The 22,202-nt window shown below is 47.7% G+C and overlaps 1 protein-coding gene across 14 annotated transcripts; it reads left to right on the forward strand.

Moving 5' to 3' along the window:
- Nucleotides 1-1,561: 1,561 nt before the first annotated feature.
- ZNF384 (zinc finger protein 384) lies at nucleotides 1,562-21,965 on the forward strand. 14 transcript variants are annotated; one of them, XM_059403693.1, is made up of 13 exons: nucleotides 1,562-1,764; nucleotides 1,968-2,029; nucleotides 2,901-2,960; nucleotides 9,441-9,511; nucleotides 10,030-10,267; nucleotides 10,503-10,550; nucleotides 10,747-11,080; nucleotides 11,953-12,045; nucleotides 15,718-15,942; nucleotides 16,643-16,825; nucleotides 18,350-18,428; nucleotides 19,573-19,731; nucleotides 20,330-21,965. In XM_059403693.1, exons 4-13 carry the CDS (start codon nucleotides 9,446-9,448, stop codon nucleotides 20,735-20,737), a joined length of 1,833 nt encoding a protein of 610 aa, XP_059259676.1. In that variant the 5' UTR covers nucleotides 1,562-1,764; nucleotides 1,968-2,029; nucleotides 2,901-2,960; nucleotides 9,441-9,445; the 3' UTR covers nucleotides 20,738-21,965. The 14 variants fall into 14 exon arrangements, with proteins under 14 accessions (XP_059259676.1, XP_059259682.1, XP_059259675.1 ...); XM_059403699.1 differs by lacking the exon at nucleotides 1,968-2,029 and adding an exon at nucleotides 8,398-8,501; XM_059403698.1 differs by lacking the exon at nucleotides 1,562-1,764 and adding an exon at nucleotides 8,398-8,501 and having other exon boundaries at nucleotides 1,771-2,029.
- The last annotated feature ends 237 nt before the right edge of the window (nucleotides 21,966-22,202 follow it).

Below are 22,202 nucleotides of genomic sequence, written 5' to 3' on the forward strand. Positions count from 1 at the left end.
GGCTGACAGTTGGGGACACTGAGGCTCTGGGAGTACCAGTTAATGAAAATAGGAAAAGAACTAGGATGGAAGAGGAGAACTGGGAATTAGAGTGATTACTACAATTTGCTCCCACTTTTCTATCTCAGCCCCCAAAGTCAATGTTTCTGGAATTAGCAATTTCCAACCCATGCAGCAACTAGGTCTGGTCACATCCAAGCCCTGAAGATCTTATCCTGCCAACTGTTGCTACTCAGTTAATACAGACTGGGTGAATAGCCCCAAAAATGTGATCAGGACAGTAGACATTTTCAAAGGGACACAAACTATAATTACAAACCTAGGATACATATCTTCTATTTAAACCTTTAACTTAAATGTTTATTTTTAGGTGTCCTTTGTTACTTCCTTGTGATTTTGAAAAAAAAAAATTACTTAAATCTTCAGAATCTTATTTTCATTATCCCTAAAGAGAAAATTACAGTTATTTTTATTTGCATTATTTTGCTTTCTCAGCAAGGGGCTAATACTGTTAGTAAGAAGGACTTCGGTTCTGCTTCAGCCAAATTAGAGCTCAGTCCAAGGGGATTCTTGCCAGATCGGGGTGCAGGCAGCATTCATTACTCAAACAGCATATATTCAGCATCTACTATGTACTCAGAAAAGCAGCGGTTAGAATACCATGTACGAGACCGTTTCTTACAATGTTGCTGAAGAGTCAGATATATGAAATAGTTAAAAGAGCAACAAAAGGTACAGACTAAATGCTGTGGAAATTCAGAGAACAGAACCGTTATGCATTCGAGCAATCCTGTAAGGCTTCCTCAAAGAGTTCATGCCGTGTTCATTTCTGCGACAAACGTTTACTGACCACTCACTAAATGCCAGGCTCTGAGGATACGGCAGCGAACGAATCAAAGCCCTTGCCCTCATGAAGCCGGTATTCCAGCAGGAAGAGGTGGACAGCAAACAATACAGTAGGGGGGGGGGGGATGAGTGCTCTATTTAAAAGTAGAGCAGGGTGAGGAGATAGAGATGTGGATAGGGCAACAAGAACACAGAGACCCTAAGCCAAGAATACAAAGGTGTGGTCGGGAGAGGTTATCAGTTACTTTGGGGGCCTAAGCAGGGACCTCAGAAAACGACTGACACATCCTCATCCTTTCCCACAATTCAAAGCATTGAGACAGTCTTGGGAGTATAGCAAAAAATAATGGTAACCTCCTCTATCAGTCTTGCGCGTTGAAGGAAGGAAAACGAATCCATAGTCTTTTAGAAATCCCTACCTTCCCCCGCCCCCCACTCCCGCCCCGTACCTGATGTATAATTCATAAACCTGTCGGTTTTCACCCTCCCACTTCCCCAGAAGTCCCCTCCGGAAGCCCGGGACCGTAATTCTGAAGGTTCGGCTTCTGCCTTCAGCGGAACCCGCCTTCGCTTCCGTTGTGGCGTCACATCCACAAAGGGCTCTAGCGCGTCCCTGGGCGGAAGCCACTTCCGCCCCTACTTGTCGTAACTTCTGCCCGGAGTATTCCGGAGCGTTGGCAGCGCCGGAAATGCTCTGCCGCTCCCGGAAGTGACTCGACCTTTGCATTCCCCCCCTTTCCCCATTACCGCCCCCCCTGCATTGCCATTTCCCTCCCTCCCCCCCTTTTCGTTTCCGGCGCTCCCGCCTTCTCTTCGCCGCAGCTCTACTCCGAGTCTGTCGGGGGGAGGGAGGGAGGGAGGGAGGGGGCGTGGAGGAATCGGGGTTCTCGGGAGCACGAGCGGCAGCACCACTTCCGGGTGAGTGTTAGGGGAGGGAGGGAGACAGGGGGCCACCCACTGCCTCGCGCCCCCGCCCTGCGGGTGTCTCGCGCGCATTCCGTGCGTGTGTGTGGGTCTGTCTCGCGCCGAAAGTGCGTGCCCGCGCGCTCCGCCTCGCGCTCTCCCCCCTCCCCTCGCCCCCTGCTGGTCCTCCCGCCCCACTCGGCTCCCTCCTTTCCCAGCAAACGCCGCCCCTCCCGCGCTCTGGCTCAGGCTCTGGCACCGCCGCAGCCGTCGCCGCCGGGTGAGTCTCGCGACGCTGCAGCCGGCGCGCGCCAAGCTCTCTGCTCCTCCCCCCTCCCCTTTTCCTTGGGGGGGCGTGGAAGGGGGGGTCCACGGTGTGACTGTATGTGTGTCCGTCCCGGAACCGGAAGTGGTTGTGGAGGAGCGGGCGATGGGGAGGAATGGGGGGGCTTAGGGGGCGGGTGTCTGTCTGGTGGGTGGCAGAGTTCAGCTCCCTGGAGGGGAAGGAGGGACGTCCCAAAGAAGGGTCTTTGAGGAAGGGGTGGGGGGCGACACCAGGAGAAGGCTCCCAGGGGCTGTCTCAGTGGAGCGAAGGTTTTTTGGGGACAGCTGAGGTGTCCAATAGATAGACCCCCGTGCAGGCTGAGGGAGGTACTTCTTGGCGCAAGGCCTTGGGTAGGCAGGGGCGAAGTCCTCGAAGAAGTGGGGGGGGAGGCCAGAGGAAGTGGCTGGGCCTGAACTGGCACTGTGCCTGACACAAGGGCTTGTGCATCCCCCTAGTCTTCAGTTTTGTCTTCTGAGCCAATCCTCTGGGGGCAGGGGCCCATCTCTGTCTCTAACTCCTCTGTTTTATGACCCCTGCTTACCTGTGGCCCTGGGGAACGAAGAAGAGCCAGTGTCCGAGCCCAGGAGTGGAACCCAAACACTGGTGATAGAGTTCATCTTAGTTCCTGGGAATTGAATTTATTTCTCTCCTATCTGCATAGTGGGTGGCACTACTCTCCTTATTATACCATTGCATCTTTGGATTTGGGGGGTCTGTCTTCCTTCCAGACTGACTGCTGAGTGTCAAAGTATTCCTGAGGTTCTCTGCAGGTCCTCTGGTAGCTGTACCCTTACTGGCCCCAGTAACCCAGACAATTTGTTTACAGAAAGTTCAGGAGCCCTGGAAAGGAGAAGGAATAAGACGACAGGAGGAAGAGAGAGAGAGGGTAAGACAATTTTGGGTTAATGGCTTTTCTGGTTTGGGGGGAAAAGGGGTCATAATTAAATGGGCTTTTGGGGACAGTGTGACAGAATTCTTCTAGTAATAGCAATTGTGATACTTGTGTTTGATGTGAGAGAAAAATTATCTCTTGAAGATGCCCAGGAAATTTTTGTGTAAAAAGTTAGCACTTTACCCCATCACTTTCTGTTCCCACCAGTATTCAGAAATGATCTGTGAAATGCCTGAGTGAAATCACCAAGTAGGGCTGCATTATGTCCAAAGGAGAAATTTATCTGCTTCAGGGACAAATGAGCCCCAGTCACCAGTATAGTCCTTGTGGTATAGCTTGTGAAATTGCTTTTCTGTATTTGGAACAAGCAGAGCTGAGTTTAGAGTGGGGTTCATATTAATGTCACAGAGGGGTGCTTCAAGTGGACTTGTTGAGTGATTAAAATCTGTGACACAGGTTTATTTGAGTTTGGTGTGTCAAGGTTAAGTTTTCAGGGGAAAAAAAAAACCCTCATTCGTGGGTAAAGTTGTATGGAGTGAACCTCAGAAGTTGGTGGAAGAATTCAGAATACAAGGTTTGATAGTGGTAGAGTTTTAGTCTGAAATGACAGTGTGAGACCCAAAAGTATTTGAGTTCAGAGCTTATAATCCTAGCGATCTCTTCTGAGGACTAATTCCAGTCTGGTTTATAAAATTTATTCCCCATAGGTTTCTGGGCCATGTTGATAATTAAATATTAAGTGCATATTTCCTCTTCAACTGCCCCACCCCTTTTTCCCTGCCCACTTTTTTTTCCCCCCTTATATTTCCCAGATCATCATTTGTAGTGAAATAGACAGGACAGGCTGTGCTCTTCTTCCCACAGAGTACTGAGTACCATGGTCCAGCGGTACCCAGGGTAGAAGTTGCTGGCGCGGATTGCCAACTTTGTGGTCATAGTGGTCTTCTTGGTGTGTTTGGGCATGGTGTGATGGTCTTTCCCAGGAGAATTGGGATAAACCTGTTCTGGGTTATTTTGTACTTGGAAGAATTCACAGATGGAGGAAGGCCCCAAATTCTATCAAGATGGCCCTTGCTGAGTGCCCTTAGAACCTGAGGGAAAAGATTTTGTTTCCTTACTGAGAAAAAAATAGCTCTCTGTGTTTCTTCATTTCAAGTTCTTTAGCTAATATTACAGCATTTCTGCAATTATGCATTTTGGAGCAGTTTTTCTCCATAGATCGTCTGAGGTCCCTGGGTTCAAGTTCTTTCTATAGGTGAGTTGAGTTGATTGTTCTTTGCATCTCTATTGTTAGTGCTTCTAGTTGATGATTACTGAGCTGGAGGCTATAGACCTGATACTCTTGGGTAGTGCCTTTGTAATTATGTGGTCTTTATGTAATTGTCAGTAATTGTCACTAGTAGTCCTTGGCACATGGAAGTATTTCCCTAACTCTCTTCCTTTTGGGAGCACTTGAAGCATTTTATTTCTTTTTCTTTTTTGAGCTGCCTCCCATCACCATATGCCTTATGAATTTGTTTTAAGGGGTTTATTCTCCTCCATCCTCTACCCAAATAGAAACTTAGTAGAATAGTAAATTATTCAGAGTCAACCACTGATGTGGGACCTAGAATTAGATTCCAGAAGTCTTGATTTCTAGGTTCATTTTCCAGCTACTACACTTGGTTGCCGCAGAGTCTTCTGTGATTTTCTCAAGACTTGTTGTGTTAAGGGAATATTGCTTTCCTGAAGAAAAATAGGGGCTTATTTGAAAAGCAAGCAGCAATTTTTTAAAAACATAGTAAGTGCAGGGGAAAAGACTATGGCCTTTTGCCATGTCTACCAAAACCACATGCTGCAGGTGGCGGCATCTCTGTTCCTGGATGGTTGGTCATGCTGGGGAAGGACGGACTGACGGACAAAGCCCTGGTGTAAGAGTTTAGGTCTTACTAAATGTTTTGTGGGTGTTACTTAATAATTGTCTTTTTTCTTCACCTCCTCAGTACTTCGAAGATTTTTTTTGAGATTGGAAAAGAAATGCATAGTTCCTTGACCCTCTTGAAAGAAAAATACTGTTCAACTTAACTATAGTAAACCTTCGTTTTTATTAACAGAATGCTTGGGGTATGCTGCAGTAGTAAAGTTGAAATTAGAACCCAGATTTTTAATCTGTCAACATTCTTTCTACTTACTGTTTTTCTTTCTTTCCTGCTCTTTGGGTCTGTAACAAAAGCCTTCTACTTCCTTCCCAATCTAGGATAAATCAGTTCTTTTTATTATCGTTGATATATTGGCATAACCATCAGAACTGGCACTCTGTGGAGATGGGGTTTCCCCATAATATCATTGGACTTCTCCAGGTTTTAAGACTGTTGGTATATGCCTGCTTGAATGTTGGGATGGTTTGGGAAGGAGAATTGTTCCATGAAACATAGAAAGTTAAGAGGTTAATGGACAGTAAAAAGGTCTCGAGTGATCTGGCGCCAGGAGCACCCTGTTACACAACTGCAGGGGGGCACCATTTACATTATATTCTGGCAAGAGCCTTCCTTCTTCTTCTTCTTCTTCTTCTTCTTCTTCTTCTTTTTTTAAGATTTTATTTATTTGACAGATCACAAGTAGGCAGAGAGGCAGGCAGAGAGAGAGGGAGAAGCAGGCTTCCCGCTGAGCAGAGAGCCCGATGTGGGGCTTGATCCCAGGGCCATGGGATCATGACCAAGCCAAAGGCAGAGGCTTTAACCCACTGAACCACCCAGGCTCCCCAAGAGCCTTCTTCTTGCCTCTCCATTTGATCTCCTTTCAGGGATAGGGATAGAAGTCAGTCTTTTCAGAACAGTAGTGTAGCATAGAGGTGTCATTTTGCAAGCAAACATTGCTCCTAGTTGGGTGAGCAGAACCCTCCATGTACCCCCATTCTTTGGGGCAGACATATTCATCGGCAGCCCATGAGTCACATTTATCATTGTGTCCGGGGACCAGCTGTGGTTCTTGTCTCCCACTTTGTTCTGTTAAGATCCAAAGCAGAGTGATAGCCTAGGTATCCAGGGAAGTGGAGAGGGCTTTTATTCAGGTTCATCCCTCTGATGGTCTGGTGTTTTTACTCAGATTCTGTCATTCTAAAATCAATGACCTTGGTGGCCAAGTGAGGTCTCCCAGGTTGTGGACAGAGAACATCCTCTTTAACTGCATTTTTAGCTGTTACCAAAATTTCATATTTGGAAACATTTATGGAGAACTCTCTCAAAAATGTATAGTCCCTTCCTGGAAATGTAAATTTTAATTGGTGCATCAAGTCACAGTGTCAGAGAGTATGTACTTCAGTTGTAGGGTTTGGTCTCTTCTAGAACCCCCATTCTTAACTTGCCCTTTGGTATCTGCATTCAGATCCCCGCCCTAATATTTACTGTTTGACTCTGTGACTCCACTTTCCTCGTTTGAAACGTGGGGATCCCACTGCCTACTGCAACGAGTTGCTGTGGGGATTAAATGATGCAATCGTTGTGAAGTACTTGGAAGGACTTAGAACAGTTCCTGAACACAATGAGCACTTAGTAGATGTTCATTGTGATGGTAGTGGTGACATGGTCCTGTTTGCCACATCACTTTGGTTTTTTTGTTTTGTTTTGTTTTTTAAAGATTTTATTTGTTTACTTGACAGAGAGAGATCACAAGTAGGCAGAGAGGCAGGCAGAGAGAGGGCGAAGCAGGCTCCCTGCTCAGCAGAGAGCCCGATTCGGGGCTCCATCCCAGGACCCTGAGATCGTGACCTGAGCTGAAGGGAGAGGCCCAACCCACTGAGCCACCCAGCCACCCCCTGCCACATCACTTTGTGTGCCCCCTTGGTAAAGAACCCACAGGGGCTGTTTCTTTCATAAAGTGTTTTCACCTGAGCCACTAGTAGGACAGTATGAATGGATCTAATCTTTACTGTCAGGGAGGGGCCTTATGCCTCAGAACCCTATTTGAAGATAGTCTTATTTTCAGGCTTTCAGTTCCTCCCTCCTAAATTTTCACATCCCTAATGTGTTTACTTCCTTCGGGGGAGATTATAAATTAGACCCTCCTTTCTTTACTGGCCAGCCTAATTCTCTACTTCATTGCCATCATATGCCGCTACTCTTGTATGTGTCGTTTCTCTCAGCTAGAAGTTTAGACAGATGGGGTTGTGAGTTATGATTTAAGCCCCTAGTATTGTTTTCAAAATCTGTATGTATAGAGTCCACTGTCATTCAGTCCATTAAATGTGGACTTGCATACTGGGTGAGGAGTTCTGTGTTCGAGATCGTGGGAAGATCCAAGATGTGACCCCTGCTTCCCAAAGGGCTTGGCAGGATTGGATCGCTTTAAACTGATCTGATCATTTCTTGATTTCTGTTGCCTAAGAAGGATCCGAGGCCCCTTTGTAAAGTTAGTGCTGGAAGGAAAAGGTTGGCACCTGTGTTGGAGATTGTTCTGATGTATTTTTTTTAAAACCTTTTTTTTTTTTAATTTTATTTATTTATTTGACAGAGAGCAATCGCAAGTAGGCAGAGAGGCAGGCAGTGGGAGGGGAAGCAGGCTCCCTGCTGATCAGAGATCCCGATGTGGGGCTCGATCCCAGGACCCTGAGATCACGACCTGAGCCAGAGGCAGAGAATTTAACCCACTGGGCCATCCAGGAACCCCTGTTCCTGGATATATTTTATAAGTTGGGGGGCAGGACGTGCCTGTGGTTGATTCTGGGATCACTTAATACTGAGCCTTATTTGTGTAAAGTTGTATTCACAGATTTGGTGCAGTCCTCTCTTCTCCTCTGCTACTTTTTAGGAAAGAGTAGGCTGCAATTCAGTTCTGCTTCCCTTTATAGGTTTTGTGAAAATTGAGAATGCTGTTTAATAGAGCAGGAAAAGTGGTAAGATTTCTGGAGAAGGAGGGGTTACATCTAGAGTGATGTCCCTTCTGTTTCTCCTTCTTTGTTACAGATTTTCCTAGTTTCCTTAATCTACCTCAAACCTGGTTTCTATGCCCAACGTACCCTCTAGTACTTAGTGGTTCTGGTATCTGCCTCCAGCACATCCTCCAGCCACTCATGGCTGGAAGTCACAGGTCCTCTCCCCCCCACCCCCGACCCCGACCCCGACCTGAATCTTCGTTGCTTCTGGTTCAGACTAGCAGCATGATGTTAATGTTTTATTTCCAGCTGTTGGTCATTTCCCCATTCCAGCAGTGTCATACTCCCTCTTCACCTCCCTTCTGTTGGACTGGAACTTCCTGGGTCCAGGATTTGGGGAAGTTACTCTTGAATAATTGCCATTAACATACTACCTTGCTAGGAGAAGTGATTGGAATGGGGAAATGGTGGGATGCCTAGATTCCGTATCCATCTGTGACTTGCAACATGATTCTGAGGGATTGTTCTTTTTGCTTATTCCTTCCTCCCAAAGCTTTAAGCTCCTTTATCATCCACTTACAGAGAAGAACTTGAACTCTCAGAAGCATCGTGTTTGAGAATCACAAGGCAGGCGTCTAGTACTGTGTTATGTATTCTGGTCCACTGTGGTCCTTTTTCTGAATCCTGTAAGTAGAAATCTGGGGTGCTGCTGCTACTCCTAGTGCTCAAACCTTTTTTTTCTTTTTTTTTTTAAGGTTTTATTTATTTATTTGACAGAGAAAGAGATCACAAGTAGGCAGAGAAGCAGGCAGAGAGAGAGGGAGGAGCAGTCTCCCTGTTGAGCTGAGAGCCAGATGCGGGGCTCGATCCCAGGACCCTGGGATCATGACCTGAGCCGAAGGCAGAGGCTTAACCTCTGTGCCATCCAGAAAGAGGGTTCACCTCTTTTAGAGTGGTAATTCCAGGTTTTCACTGCTCCATTCAGCATGTATGGTACCCAGTGCGGGGCTACAGAGACCTTGGTGGGATTGTTGGGGCATGGTCCCCAGGTATCATCTGGTACTGATTGGGATTCCTGCCAGTTTCACTCTTCAGTTCCCTCGGGCATTTTGTGTTCTGGCCTAGAACCTTTTCAAGCTGCACAGAACTACAAATATGTCAGTTGGAAGTCTTAAGATGTTTTATTTCAAGGAAGACGGATCTGTGGGATAAAGGAAAAGAGGAGCAGGAATAGGTACCCTGGCTGTTTCTAAGTTGGTCAGTGATTTACTTTATGTGACCATGGGTACATTCCTTTCCCTGCTCATGACTTGAGTTTCTCTTTTTGTCACCAAAGGAAAGTATAGCCAGGTCTATTTCTTTGGCTTATGGGTGACATTCTGTGGGTAAGTGAGACGTGTATTAAGTTCTTTCACTGCCATCTGAGGTAGGATAGGCTCTGTTCGATTTCATGCTGAGTGACTCTCCAGGATGAATATGGTAGATCCTGAGATCTTCACTGTAAATTTGCAGCCCTGTGGTCAGGTGCCAAAGAAGAGGCCAGGAATTCCTCAACTGCCTTTCTCCGTTACTACATTTCTTTGGGTTAGTCATGAGTGTGACGCGGTCTCTCTTTCTCTCTTCAGGTAGAATGGAAGAATCTCACTTCAATTCTAACCCGTACTTCTGGCCTTCTATCCCCACAGTCTCAGGACAGGTAGGTGGTGTTTGGTTCTTGCTCCTTCTCCTTTTTTTTTTTTTTTTTAAGATTTTTATTTATTTATTTGACAGATAGAGAGAGATCGCAAGTAGGCAGAGAGGCAGGCAGAGAGAGAGGAGGAAGCAGGCTCCCTGCCGAGCACAGAGCCCAATGCAGGGCTCGATCCCAGAACCCTGGGATCATGACCCAAGCCGAAGGCAGAGGCTTTAACCCACTGAGCCACCCAGGCGCCCCTCTTGCTCCTTCTCTTTCACCTTCTTTGTTCAACTCTGAGCATAGGTTCTATCATTGTGGAGACTGAAGCAAGATAAATCACGTGCTGTTTCACCAGGTCCCTCGCCACTAAGAATCACAGCATTTCTGTCCTGGCTTCTCTCTGGAAGCACAAAGATACTGTACTTCTTGCTCTCCCAGGAGGACAGATCATGCAAAGTGCTTAGGGAGCAGACCAAATCAGGCCCTTTAAGAGGTGGCCGCTTGCCTCCCCGCTCGCCTCCCCTTTCCTTTTGTTTTAGATTGAGAACACGATGTTCATCAACAAGATGAAGGATCAGCTGCTGCCAGAGAAGGGCTGTGGGCTGGCTCCACCCCACTACCCCACCCTGCTGACAGTGCCTGCCTCAGTGTCCCTGCCCTCAGGCATCAATATGGACACAGAGTCCAAGTCAGACCAGCTGACCCCACATAGCCAGGCATCTGTTACCCAGAATATCACCGTGGTCCCTGTGCCGTCTACAGGACTGATGACTGCTGGTGAGCCACTCTGCTCTTCTCCAATCTGAGGTGTTGATCTTTCATGATCAGTACCCCAGGCTGGAGGGCTCCAAGGACATGGGGAGTGGGATATGTGTTTGATTACTCAATCACATTTTTATTAAGTGCCTACTGTGTGCCTAGCAATGCGCTAGGCATTGTGGGGGATACAAAGAAGTAGAAGATGCGGTCCCTGCCTTTGAGGAGGTGACATTCTTTCCTTCTCTGAATCAAGGAGTCTCCTGTTCTCAGAGGTGGAGAAGAGAAGGGAGTCAATCAAGGGGTAAATCTCACTGTTACCGGGGGTGGGGTGGGGACAGGGGTTAGGAGACCATTATTTTTCTACAGGGTTTGGGGTTTCCTATATACTCCGGGCTGGGGGGTGGTGGTGAGGGGTTGGTTAGACAATGATCTGGGGGAAAGTAAATAGGATCAGGACTGGACAACATGACACCATCTCCTTTTTCTCCCAATCCTAGGTCCTGGTTTGGTAATCACGTCCCCCTCAGGCTCCCTTGTGACCACAGCCTCATCAGCTCAGACCTTCCCCATTTCGGCTCCCATGATTGTCTCAGCTCTTCCCCCTGGCTCACAAGCCCTGCAGGTGGTCCCTGACCTCTCCAAGAAGGTAGCATCAACCCTAACAGAGGAAGGAGGAGGAGGTGGTGGTGGAGGTGGCAGCGTGGCTCCTAAGCCCCCTCGGGGCCGGAAGAAGAAGCGGATGCTGGAATCAGGGCTGCCTGAGATGAATGACCCTTATGTCCTCTCCCCCGAGGATGATGACGACCATCAGAAAGACGGCAAGACCTATAGGTAAGGATCAGAGCCAGGGCAGCAAGGGGTGAGGATCCCTGTCTCAGCTTACCTACCCCCTTCGTGTCTTGCCCTTAATTGGGCTCCACGCGGACAGCTTTCCACCTCAGATCCACTTGCATGTCAGGTGTTCTCTTGTGGGGCAGGAACGTAGAGCTTCCAACTAGCACTTCTCTAGTGACTCTTCCCCAGGATGCAGACCCACTATACGCCTTCTTTTTTGGGGTTGTCAGCATTGACTAATTTTTGAATGACCTAACGGAGTTTCTTCCTTATGATCAGGCTTTAGACTGGGTTTCAGACTCCGTCTCCAGCTCCTTTGTGCTTTCTACACTTTCCATTCCTGTTTTCTAAGAAACTGTTCTGATAAGCCCCTAACCTTAACCTGCGTGCCATCCGCTGGTTCTTGGGCCATATCTGAGCTCTGAGACTACCTGACCCTGCATGGTTGGGATGATGGGAGGGATCTGTATAAAAAGATGGGAGAAACAGGATATCGCCCTTCTCTCCCGCCACCCCCCATCCCAGACTATATGCTTATAAAATGCCTGTTTGCTCACTTTCTAATTCATGAAAGTCATTTGGATTCTCTACTTCCTTTAAGTTGTCCATTGCCAAATAGTCTTATATTTGCATGTGGCGATATACAAAAAGAATTTCAGAAGGAAACTCCCTGCCCCTTGAAAGTTGGATGTCTTTTAATCCCCTTGAAAACTGTCAGGGGCCCTAGTGGGTTTGGGAAGTCTGGTCCCAGGTTACAGAGTGGGATAACCACTGTCACAGCTTTGATGCAGACAGGGGCAGATGTGCATGGCTGGGAGACTGGGTCTGTCCTTAGTGTACCGAGATGGGCAATGTTGTTCCCATTTTAGGAGCGAAGGGAACTGCGGCACAGGAAATGGACAGAGCCTTGGGCTCATGGATTCAGTTCCCGGCTCCACCACGAACTTGCTGTGTGACCCTGGGCAAGTCCTTTTCCCCTCTCTGGGCCTCAGTTTCCTCATCTGTAAAATGGGGAGAGTTCTGTTTATGCCTCCCATTTGTTGGGAGTATATGTCATCTAAGATTTGAAATGTTGGGAACTTCAAAAGAAAGAAGCAATAGTTGTCATTTAGCATTTATTTGTGTTTGTGTTGTACGCTTCTACCGTGGAGAGTAGCCATGACTACAGAGTGTTTAAATTCCTCTTTTAAGTGAAAGTGAGGGGAGTGTTGCTATGCAGAAAGTACTGAGCACTGCAGAATTCCAGCTCCTAATCTGAAAGTTCACTGTAGCTTTATTATTACAGGTGTATCCCACTTTATATAATAAAAGTGTTCCTGGAAATGTTTACATCATATCATTTTATAAAGGTACCGACAAGTTTGATTCATTTAAAAGCATCTTTTATATATCATTTCATATAGTGGAAGTCCCTTTTATTTTGTAGAAATCTGGATTTTTATGTATTTGCTCAAAGTGAGGTCATTGTGACATGGAGATACACCTCTAGAAAATGTGTTGTTGTGAGAATAATGGGCTAGGTCTCTGACCCTTTGGAGCTTTGCACATGGATTAGGATCCCCTCATTCTGCCAGAGGTTTCTTTTTGTTTTTGTTTTTGCTTTTGCTTGTTTATTTTTTGGGCCCTCATTAAAGCTAACTCTGGACTTCCCAAACTATGGGAAAGAATGTGAATATACAATTGGAAGGAAGCCGTGGTAGCATTTTCTACACCCTCAGTGTTTTTGAAATTCTTGACTGGCCCCACACCCAGGTGACTAAGGAGAACTCTGAAATCAAGGGCGCCTAATTATATTCTAGGTAAATGGAATTTCTTCAGAAACTCAGAACTCTGGAGTTCCCAAGGAGTCTTTTTAATCTCACGCACACACACATACACAATCCCTGTCTCCGTGCATGTGTGGGTCAACCACATCCATTCCTGTGGTCAGTGTCATTTGACTGGGTATTGTTGGACTTTGGTTCTGTTAGTCTGGACAAGTCACCTTCTTTCTAGCTCTTGGTTCCCATCTTGTAAAATGGGAAGAGCAGTCATGGCCCCCATTTATCATGTGGAAATGTTTTGAGTATCTGAAATTGGTTTTAAATATCTTAGGGGGAAAATTGGGGTGATTTGAAGTTATTACTGTCATTGTCAGGGTCATTGTATTAAGTGCCCCCAAAGGGGCCCAATTCTTGTGTTAGATGTGACTGGTGCCCCCTGGCCTAGTGAAATGGGGTGGTGGCTTTGCTGTTTCCTGCTGACTCCCCACTGCTACAGAGCTCCTAAATCAGATTGCTTTCCAACCTCCAACACCTTGCATTAAAGGACTTGTGCTCTTTTATCTGGCTTCATAGGATTTCAGAGTTAGAAATATGTTAATGGTCACCTACACCACCCTCGGCCCTGTAGTTTTAGTCTTCTGAGCATTCCTGACAGATGATATAGTCTGCCTGTCCTTGAGTACTTCTAGTGTGAGGCATCTCAGAATAGGTTAGAATCATAGCTTTGTGTAGTGAATAACTGTTTGCCCTTTGGCAAATTACTTAACCTGAGCCTTCTCGTTCTGTTCTGTAAAACAGGGATAATACTTGCCAGGTTGTTGTGAGGAGTGGAAACAATGTGTCTCAAGTGCCTGTAACTGGTACCAGGGCCCTGGTAATATCAGGCACAACAAATGGCAACTATTATTATCATTATTATGATTGTCATTTGAGACTCCTTATTTTGTTGCCAGTCCATTGTCCATGGATTTAAGTTTTGTAGATTCCTCTCTAGTTGAAAACTTGGATAAAAAGGGTTATTTTCTCTCTTGTAGTTAATTTCATACTAAGGGTTTAGCTGTGTGTTCAACACTCACACACAAACTATGAGCTTTTGTTTGAGTTAAAAATGAATGTGTGGTTCCACCTGTCCTAGAAATTGTAGCAACCAAGGAAAATTATGTTGTAACGTTAGTACCTCCCCCCACCCCCAAGTGACAAGGTGTCCAGTTTCCAACCTCAGTGGAACGCATAGTGGTATGAGGTCATCCATCAGCACTGGTACTGTTAACATTAGCGCAGTTTTATTATTCAAGAACACTCTTGGCTTACCATTGACTGGCCCAGGGGTTTGCTGGCCCTACTAGGGGCAGCTGTTTATCTCTCCATTTTACAGACCAGAAAATTGAGGTCTAGATTGATAAGCAAGCCTGTAATTGAACCCTGATTAGAGCCCAAGTGTCCAGGCTTCCATTGGCTGTGTCCTTGGGCCTGTACTAGCTATAAACAGAACCTCTGCACCTCCCATATAATATTTGGCCATGCCAGACAGCAGCCAGGGATTGGCGAACTGGGAATCCGATTTCCTTCAGAGTTTTCAGGTGCCTGGAGAAACAGAAATTGACCTTAATGATTGTAATTTTAGTAGAAACATGAATCATAATTAGTAGAAACAATAATAATACCCCCAAATAATGTCACATTTTTTCCTTTGAGGAGCACAGAGTTCTTTTTAGTCTTGATCTTATTTATTCTCTAAAAATTCTCCTGGGATCAGAAGAAAGCAGAAGTCCTCTCCCCACACCATCCTGAGGCCAGATGATAGAAAGAAGTTGGGGAGGAACCAGAGCAGAGGGGACTTTTTCCCCACTTGCTTGGCTTCCAGGTGCTGCCCTCTCTACCAGCTCATGCTATGCACTGCAGGGTTTTGAGGAATGAGAGCATTCCAGCTCACAGATAACTCCTATTCAATAAAGTCTGAGCGGGTGTGGCTTATCTTGCTCAGAGGCTCCTTATTTGATACGGTTGGGCAACATCAGAACAGGAAGGATTACCCACTCAGGTGATGGGTGAAAGTGTATCAGCTATTCGCTCATGTCTGCCCAGAGTGCTGGCTCCGGCTCCATGTGCTAGGGAAGAGGAAAGGGTTAGCATGGAAGCTCAGTGTTTCACAGATCTTTTCCTCCTAAATATTTGAGGGGGAGACAGCTCACTCCTTGGCTCTTTGCAAAAGTGGTTCTCACTTGATTGCCCAGGGGCTCAGGGGTGGAGGTGGCTGGTAGAACACCGGATCCAAGGTGGGGGCTAGACGTAGATGGTTTGGAAAAGCCCCTCTAGATAATTCCGATCCCTCTCCACTCCCATCCTTCTAGGAGTCACTGGCTGAAAGGAAGTAGGAGAGAATCTGAGAGAAGGCAATTATGTGAAGAGACAGGAGAGAAGTCCTTCTGGGGAGTATAGTCAGTTTGTCCTCATCAGCCCCTACTTGAGAAGGGATGAACTTTGTGCACAAGAAGTTGGGGCAGGGAGCCCTTTCAAAGTCCAAAATCAAGTTACAGGCAGAAGGAAAACAAGTTAGTCGATACCCCTGGCCCAATGAAATCCACATTCGCCTAGAGCCAATAATAAGGTTTACCTGTCTTTTCTGGTTGAATTTTTGTTTCTCTATATACTTAGGGAGTCAGATCATTTGAATATTTACTGAATATTTGTATTGCGTGGGTCTGTATTAAAAGCATAGACTGCCAAAATAAGTAGAGCAGATCCACCTCTCAGGGGCCTTTGAGCGCAGTTGCGGTAAAAGAGCAGATAGGCTGGCTTCTGTGGAAGTGGAGGGAGGGTGCAGCGCGCTGCCGGTGGGACAGTTCTAACCACTGCCCTCGCTTGGCCCAGGTGCCGGATGTGCTCACTGACATTCTACTCAAAGTCGGAGATGCAGATCCACTCGAAGTCACACACCGAGACCAAGCCCCACAAGTGCCCGCACTGCTCCAAGACCTTCGCCAACAGCTCCTACCTGGCCCAGCACATCCGTATACACTCAGGGGCCAAGCCCTACAGTTGTAACTTCTGTGAGAAATCCTTCCGCCAGCTCTCCCACCTCCAGCAGCACACCCGGTAAGGCTGCTCTTGGTTTTGCCCTGCCGCCTGGCTGTGAACCCCTGCCCCCGAGGCCGCATTGTCGAGCCTACTCTTCTGTCCTCACAGTTTCTTTTCCCTTTCAACATGGCCCTTCGGGAGCCTCTGTTTGCTCTCGTTACTGTCTCTGAAAAATAAACTCTGTATTTTAGCAGTTTGTGTGGGCCTGGGCAATGGTGGTCTCCAGTCCCCAAGTCTGGAACAGTCTTTGTGGTTTCTCTCTGTGTCTGTGTTTGGAAATCTTCTGCAGAGCAGGCCCTGCTTATGCTATATGCTTCAGTTCAGAGCCAAGGTGTGCATTCAACTTCAGGTCCATGGGGAGCAGGCGCTATTGGTCTTTATTCAAATTACTATTTGGAAGCAGGGTATCTGTGGTGAGTGTATAACCTTAGAACGAAGCAGAGGGTTGACAAGCCTGAAACCGTTAAGGTGACCAGGAGCCAGGGGTCGCAGCTCTTCATCATCTCACTGCCATTCTAGCCACCGACGTAAGATCAGCAGCAACCTAGCTCTGGGTGTCCTCGTCATTAGCCTCTCCAGGCCGGAGTGTGTTTGGGAGGAGGGAGGAGGGGGTGCTCTCATCCGTCAAGCAACATCATTTCACCCAGCAGAGAGCTGAGCCCATGGTGTCGAACTGCTTCCTCCTCCCCCCCTTCCCTCCTCTCCTCTCCTCCGGCAGGATCCACTCCAAGATGCACACGGAGACCATCAAGCCCCACAAGTGCCCGCACTGCTCCAAGACCTTCGCCAACACCTCCTACCTGGCCCAGCACCTCCGAATCCACTCGGGGGCCAAGCCCTACAACTGTTCCTACTGCCAGAAGGCCTTCCGCCAGCTCTCCCACCTCCAGCAGCACACACGGTAAGGGAGAGTGGCGGGCTACTGCCCCCGCCCCGCTGGCATGCCCTCCCCACCCCCCGCCCCGGACACACACAACAACCCGCATGCGGGGGGCGGGGGAGAGACCTGGCTGGAGGAGAATACGACCGGCGTCTGGGAGAAGAAGAAGCCACAACCCTGGAGGCACAAGCGGACGCTCAGAACCTTTCTGGGGCACAAGCAGCGTGGGGAAGATGCAGTGACTGTGACATTCCCTGACCCATGGGAGAAAGAGACTCATCCGGGGTAGAGACAGCTTCTGCCTTCATTTCTCTTGCTCCAAACACCAATACGCACATCTTGCAAGATTTTCTCGTTGGTGCCAAAGCAAGGGCATGTGATTGGAGAAGACCATACCACTAGCCCTTAGGGCACCAATTATGAACGGGAGACATAATCGGACTTTAGCTGGGTACAAGCCTCGTGAGCCCTACAGCAACCAGCAAGTTTCCAAGGATGCCAGGAATAGAGAACAAAACAAAACCTGTCTGAAACGGAGGCACAGAGAACTGGCAAACAAAATGAAAAAGCTCCTACTTCATAAGGATGCCCACTGTTTGTCCCATGAATCTGGAGTAATTTGGAGGAAGTGAACCTGCCAGCCAGGAGAGTTGATGATGTCCTTTAGGCGGATCTCAAGTTGAAATGGAGTCCAGAGTTCCTGGTCAGGAGCCCTCTCATCTGGCTGCTTCCGGATGCAGTGACACCCCCCCCCCCCCCGCCAAGTGCTCGGACATCTGGCATTGCGAAGAGGAGGAGTCGGGCTTTCCTCACAAAGAAACCTGTCCTGCTACGTTTCCAAGATTTTATTCAGAGGTCCAGAAAAGCACGTGGTTACAAAGCTGGCTCTGAAGTCCCTGATGAGGAGCAGGTGTCCACAGACCCTCAAGTCCTTGGCTCATCTCAGTGGAGGGGCCAGTAATGTTTGGGAAAGAGGTCACATTGGTACTAAACTAGGCATTTCCTGCCCTTAGGGGGCCAGACTGGGAAAAGCCCCAAGGAGTTGCCATGTGTATTAATATCACTGCTACTCTCCATAATTAGCATAACTCTCTGCTTTTCTTTGATACCAAAGCTTTTTCTGGGAGCGGTGTTCAAGGCTGAGGGAATAGGTTTTGGTTGTATGGTGGGGGCCGAGGAAGAAGTGTTCTATGTCTTTTTCCGTACCAGTGTGTTTACCTTATGTTTCTGAACATTCATCAGGGACAGCTACTATAGGAGCTGACCTATATGCCAAATTATGGACTGCCTGTCTCTTGGCTGCCAAGCCACTGGTCCCTCCTCCCCCAGCAGAGGAGCTTGAGCTGAGTGATGGAGGCAGTGAGCAGAGATCAGGCACTGTGGCAGGATCAGTGTGAGAGAGGAGCTGAGGCTGGGACCTCCTGGAAACCCAGCCTGTACTCCCAGAGGAGGACAGGAGTGGCCTTGAGGAGGTCGGTTAAGAAACCAATCCCTGAGTGGCCTTGCTGACATGCTTTTCCTGTCTCCTTTTCTCATCCCATGCAGAATTCACACCGGTGACAGACCATACAAATGTGCACATCCGGGCTGTGAGAAAGCCTTCACACAGCTGTCCAATCTGCAGGTAAATGTTCCACCCTCCACACAGGGTCTTGCGTCTAAGACTTGGGTCACAGCACCATTTGAGTAGTGCAGTGGTTCTCAAACGTTTTCAGGACCCCTTTACGCTCTTAATAATTGTTGGGAAACCCAAAGAGCTTTTGTCGATGTCTACACAGAGAATGTGAAACTGAAAAACTTGAAAAAATATTTAGTAATTCATTTAAAAATAACAAACCCGGGGCGCCTGGGTGGCTCAGTGGGTTGAGCCGCTGCCCTCAGCTCAGGTCGTGATCTCAGAGTCCTGGGATTGAGCCCCGCATCGGGCTCTCTGCTCAGCAGGGAGCCTGCTTCCTCCTCTCTCTCTGCCTGCCTCTCTGCCTGCTTGTCATCTCTCTCTGTCAAATAAATAAATAAAATCTTTAAAAAAAAAATAAAATAAAATAAAAAAATAAAAATAACAAACCCATTGCAGGTTAACATATATAACATCTTTTCAGACATGTACACCCCAAAAAATATTTTTGAGAGTGTGTGTGTGTGCATAAGCGGAGTCGGGGAGGGGCAGAGAGAGAATCCTAATCCACATTGAGCGTTGAGCCCCAAGTGGGGTCAGCCTCACGACCCTAAGATCATGACCTGAGCCCAAATTAAGAATCGGATGCTTGACTGACTGCACCACTCTGGCGCCCTGGCTGCACGTTTTGAATGTTTAGCCTACTAGAAGCTGGCTAGATGCTCCTGCCTGCCATGCTCAGTCTTTGCTCCGTTAAACATCACAAAATCTCTGTACAGTCATGAGAGAAGGAGAATGAAAAGGCAAACGTGGTCTTACCATTATTTTGAAAAGTGTTTTGACTTTGGAGGCTCTGTAGAGAAGTCTTGGTATTCCCTGGCATCACCCCCATGCTTTGGCTTGGGAACCAATGGGCCAGTGGGGCCAGCATAGTGTCCTTCCCACTTTTCAGGATCCTGGAATATGCCGCAGGAGCTACAGCTCTTCCTTAGCCTATAACTCCTCAAGTTTTATTGAAAGCAGTTCCTACTACCTTCAGATGGAGAGAGAAGCTGGCAGGCTGACACCCAGCTCAGTGCTCTGGCATTAAGGGTCAAAGAGGCAGGAAGGATGAGTCTGATGCCCTTATCCTGATTTTTCCTCTTTTTCCCAGTCCCACAGACGGCAGCACAACAAAGATAAACCCTTCAAGTGCCACAATTGTCATCGGGCGTACACGGACGCAGCCTCCCTCGAGGTGCACCTGTCTACGCACACGGTGAAACACGCCAAGGTGTACACCTGCACTATCTGTAGTCGGGCATACACGTCGGTGAGTGCTCATGCTCGTGCTCGCCCTTCGTTTCCCCACAGGCCAGGAGGACCCCAGTCTGCCCTACCCCATTTTCCCGGAGGGAGAGGTGCTGCCTTGACTATACGGAATCTCCCTAGCACCAGATAACCAAAATCAATAAAGAGAGGAGAAATTAAATAGATCTGTAGCTAAGGAATTTGGGGGGTGTCTGATTCCTTAAGCCTGTAGAGGAAGATTGCTAAGCAATGATTCTTAATTTTACTTAAACGTAAGGCAAAATAACTTGCAATTTGGGGAGAAAGATTTCAGTTAGATGTTTTCCATTAGACTCCAGGAAAAGGTGGCAAAGTCCTTCCATTCAAAGATCTTTGGGGAAATGACCACTTTTCCCAAGGCAGGTTGAATGCCTACTGTGACAGTGAAGGTTTCCCCTCTCCTTCCTGCCCAAGAGTGAGCACTGGCAGAGGCTCCTGGGGAGAACTTGCCCACAGCTCCAGAATGTCTCTGTTGAATTATGGCTCTATTTATAAAGTAAAATAAGAGCCCAGGATGCTGGTTATAAGTAACCTCTCTCCTTCTCTTTCATCCCTCAACTCTTTTTCACCATCTCCTTCAGGAAACGTACCTTATGAAACATATGCGGAAACACAACCCTCCTGATCTCCAGCAACAAGTGCAGGCGGCGGCGGCGGCAGCAGCAGTGGCCCAGGCTCAGGCCCAGGCCCAGGCCCAGGCCCAGGCTCAGGCCCAGGCCCAAGCCCAAGCCCAAGCCCAGGCCCAGGCTCAAGCCCAGGCCCAGGCCTCCCAGGCATCACAGCAGCAGCAGCAGCAGCAGCCACAGCCACCACACTTCCAATCCCCTGGGGCAGCCCCCCAGGGTGGGGGCGGCGGGGACAGCAACCCCAACCCTCCACCCCAGTGTTCCTTTGACCTGACCCCTTATAAGACGGCGGAGCATCATAAGGACATCTGCCTCACTGTCACCACCAGCACCATCCAGGTGGAGCACCTGGCCAGCTCGTAGAGACCTGTGCTGCCACCCACTGGGAAGAGGGGAAAGAAGTTCTGGTCCCTTCTTTCTCCAACTTCTTTTAGTGGGAAAAGTCTTCTTCCTTGACAGGCCTTGGCTCCATCTCCTTGGGCCTCGGGCACGGCCTTCCTACACAGGATACCATGCTTATTCTCAACTCCTCTTCAAAAGGAACATCAGCCCTCCTGATTGGCAAAGGAATAATTCGCTGGTAGTATAATCCAGCAACCTCCCCTTCTAAGCATAGCTTTTCAAAATTGGGGGTTGGTGCTCAAGGGAGGGATTTGCTATGACCTCATAGAAACTTTTCCAGTGTGGGCACTTACCCTCTCGTTACCCTCATAATCCTCAAAGTTGGGGTTGGTGGAAGACTAGAGGCTGGTCCTCCCAGATCTCTGAGAGAAGGGAGCCCTAAAGGCAACCAGTCTCCCATTCTATTCTTGCCTGCAAAAGAACAGAGGTTTCTCACATGCCCCGATCCCCAGGAGCCGTCTTCCCCTCGTGGTCTCACTTCACTTCCTACCTAATGCTGGAAGAGGGAGATCTGGGTGGGGGTCAGACCCCCTTTATTTCTAAAGGGGCAAGGGCTGAGATGTGGTCCCCAAGGGGCCAGAGATCCCCAAAATGGTCAAGGGTGGCTTAGAAGTGTGGGTTATGGTTTTCCTTGGAGCCTCTCCCCTTCTCTGCCAGCCAAGACCCTATACTCAGTCTCCCAGTCCCAAAGCCAGAGGAGCTGTGGGAGCTTTGTGTTCTTTATAAAAGCCCAAAACAAGGGGTGTTGCAGAGAAGGGAGAGTTCAGGGCAAACACAAGGACTGGACTTAGCTCCCTAGGTGCCACGGTCAGTTGCCGGACACGGATTTATATATAAATATATATATAAATATATATATATATACCCACTCATCACGGCCATCTTTGTTGTAACCATTTCTGTGTTTATAAATGCATTATCTCTGAGAATTTTCATATTTGATGTTTATTTTTGTCCTTTTTGTTTTTCTCCACCCACCCTGTCTTCTGGCCAACGGCATTTTTATTTCCTTTTGTCCTTTTTATTTGTTTGTTTTTAAATCATGGCAGATTTCAGAGAAAAGAGAAAATGAAAAAAATCAGGAAACCAGTTGTTATAAAGCAATTTAAAATGAAGAAAAAAAAAACCTTATGTACAAACCAAGGGGTGTTTTTAGAACCTTGTATAGAAATAAATTCGTGTAAAAGGATCAGAGGCAAGTGGAGCTGCTGATATGAGCGAGCATGGGAAGAAGATATCTGGGGAGAAGTTCAAGGACAGTACTAAGAATTTACACTAGCATGTGTATGTGTGAAGAGTGAGTGCTGTGTGATGAGAATCTTGTGTGTGTATCCCCAAGCATAGAAGACCACAGCTTCAATACTTAAAGTGAGATTCTGGTGTATGAGGGTTTCTACATACAAATCCTGTCATGGGCCCTGCGATG

The sequence above is a fragment of the Mustela nigripes genome, chromosome 6 (assembly GCF_022355385.1).
Source record: "Mustela nigripes isolate SB6536 chromosome 6, MUSNIG.SB6536, whole genome shotgun sequence".
NCBI classification, from domain to species: Eukaryota; Metazoa; Chordata; class Mammalia; order Carnivora; family Mustelidae; genus Mustela; species Mustela nigripes.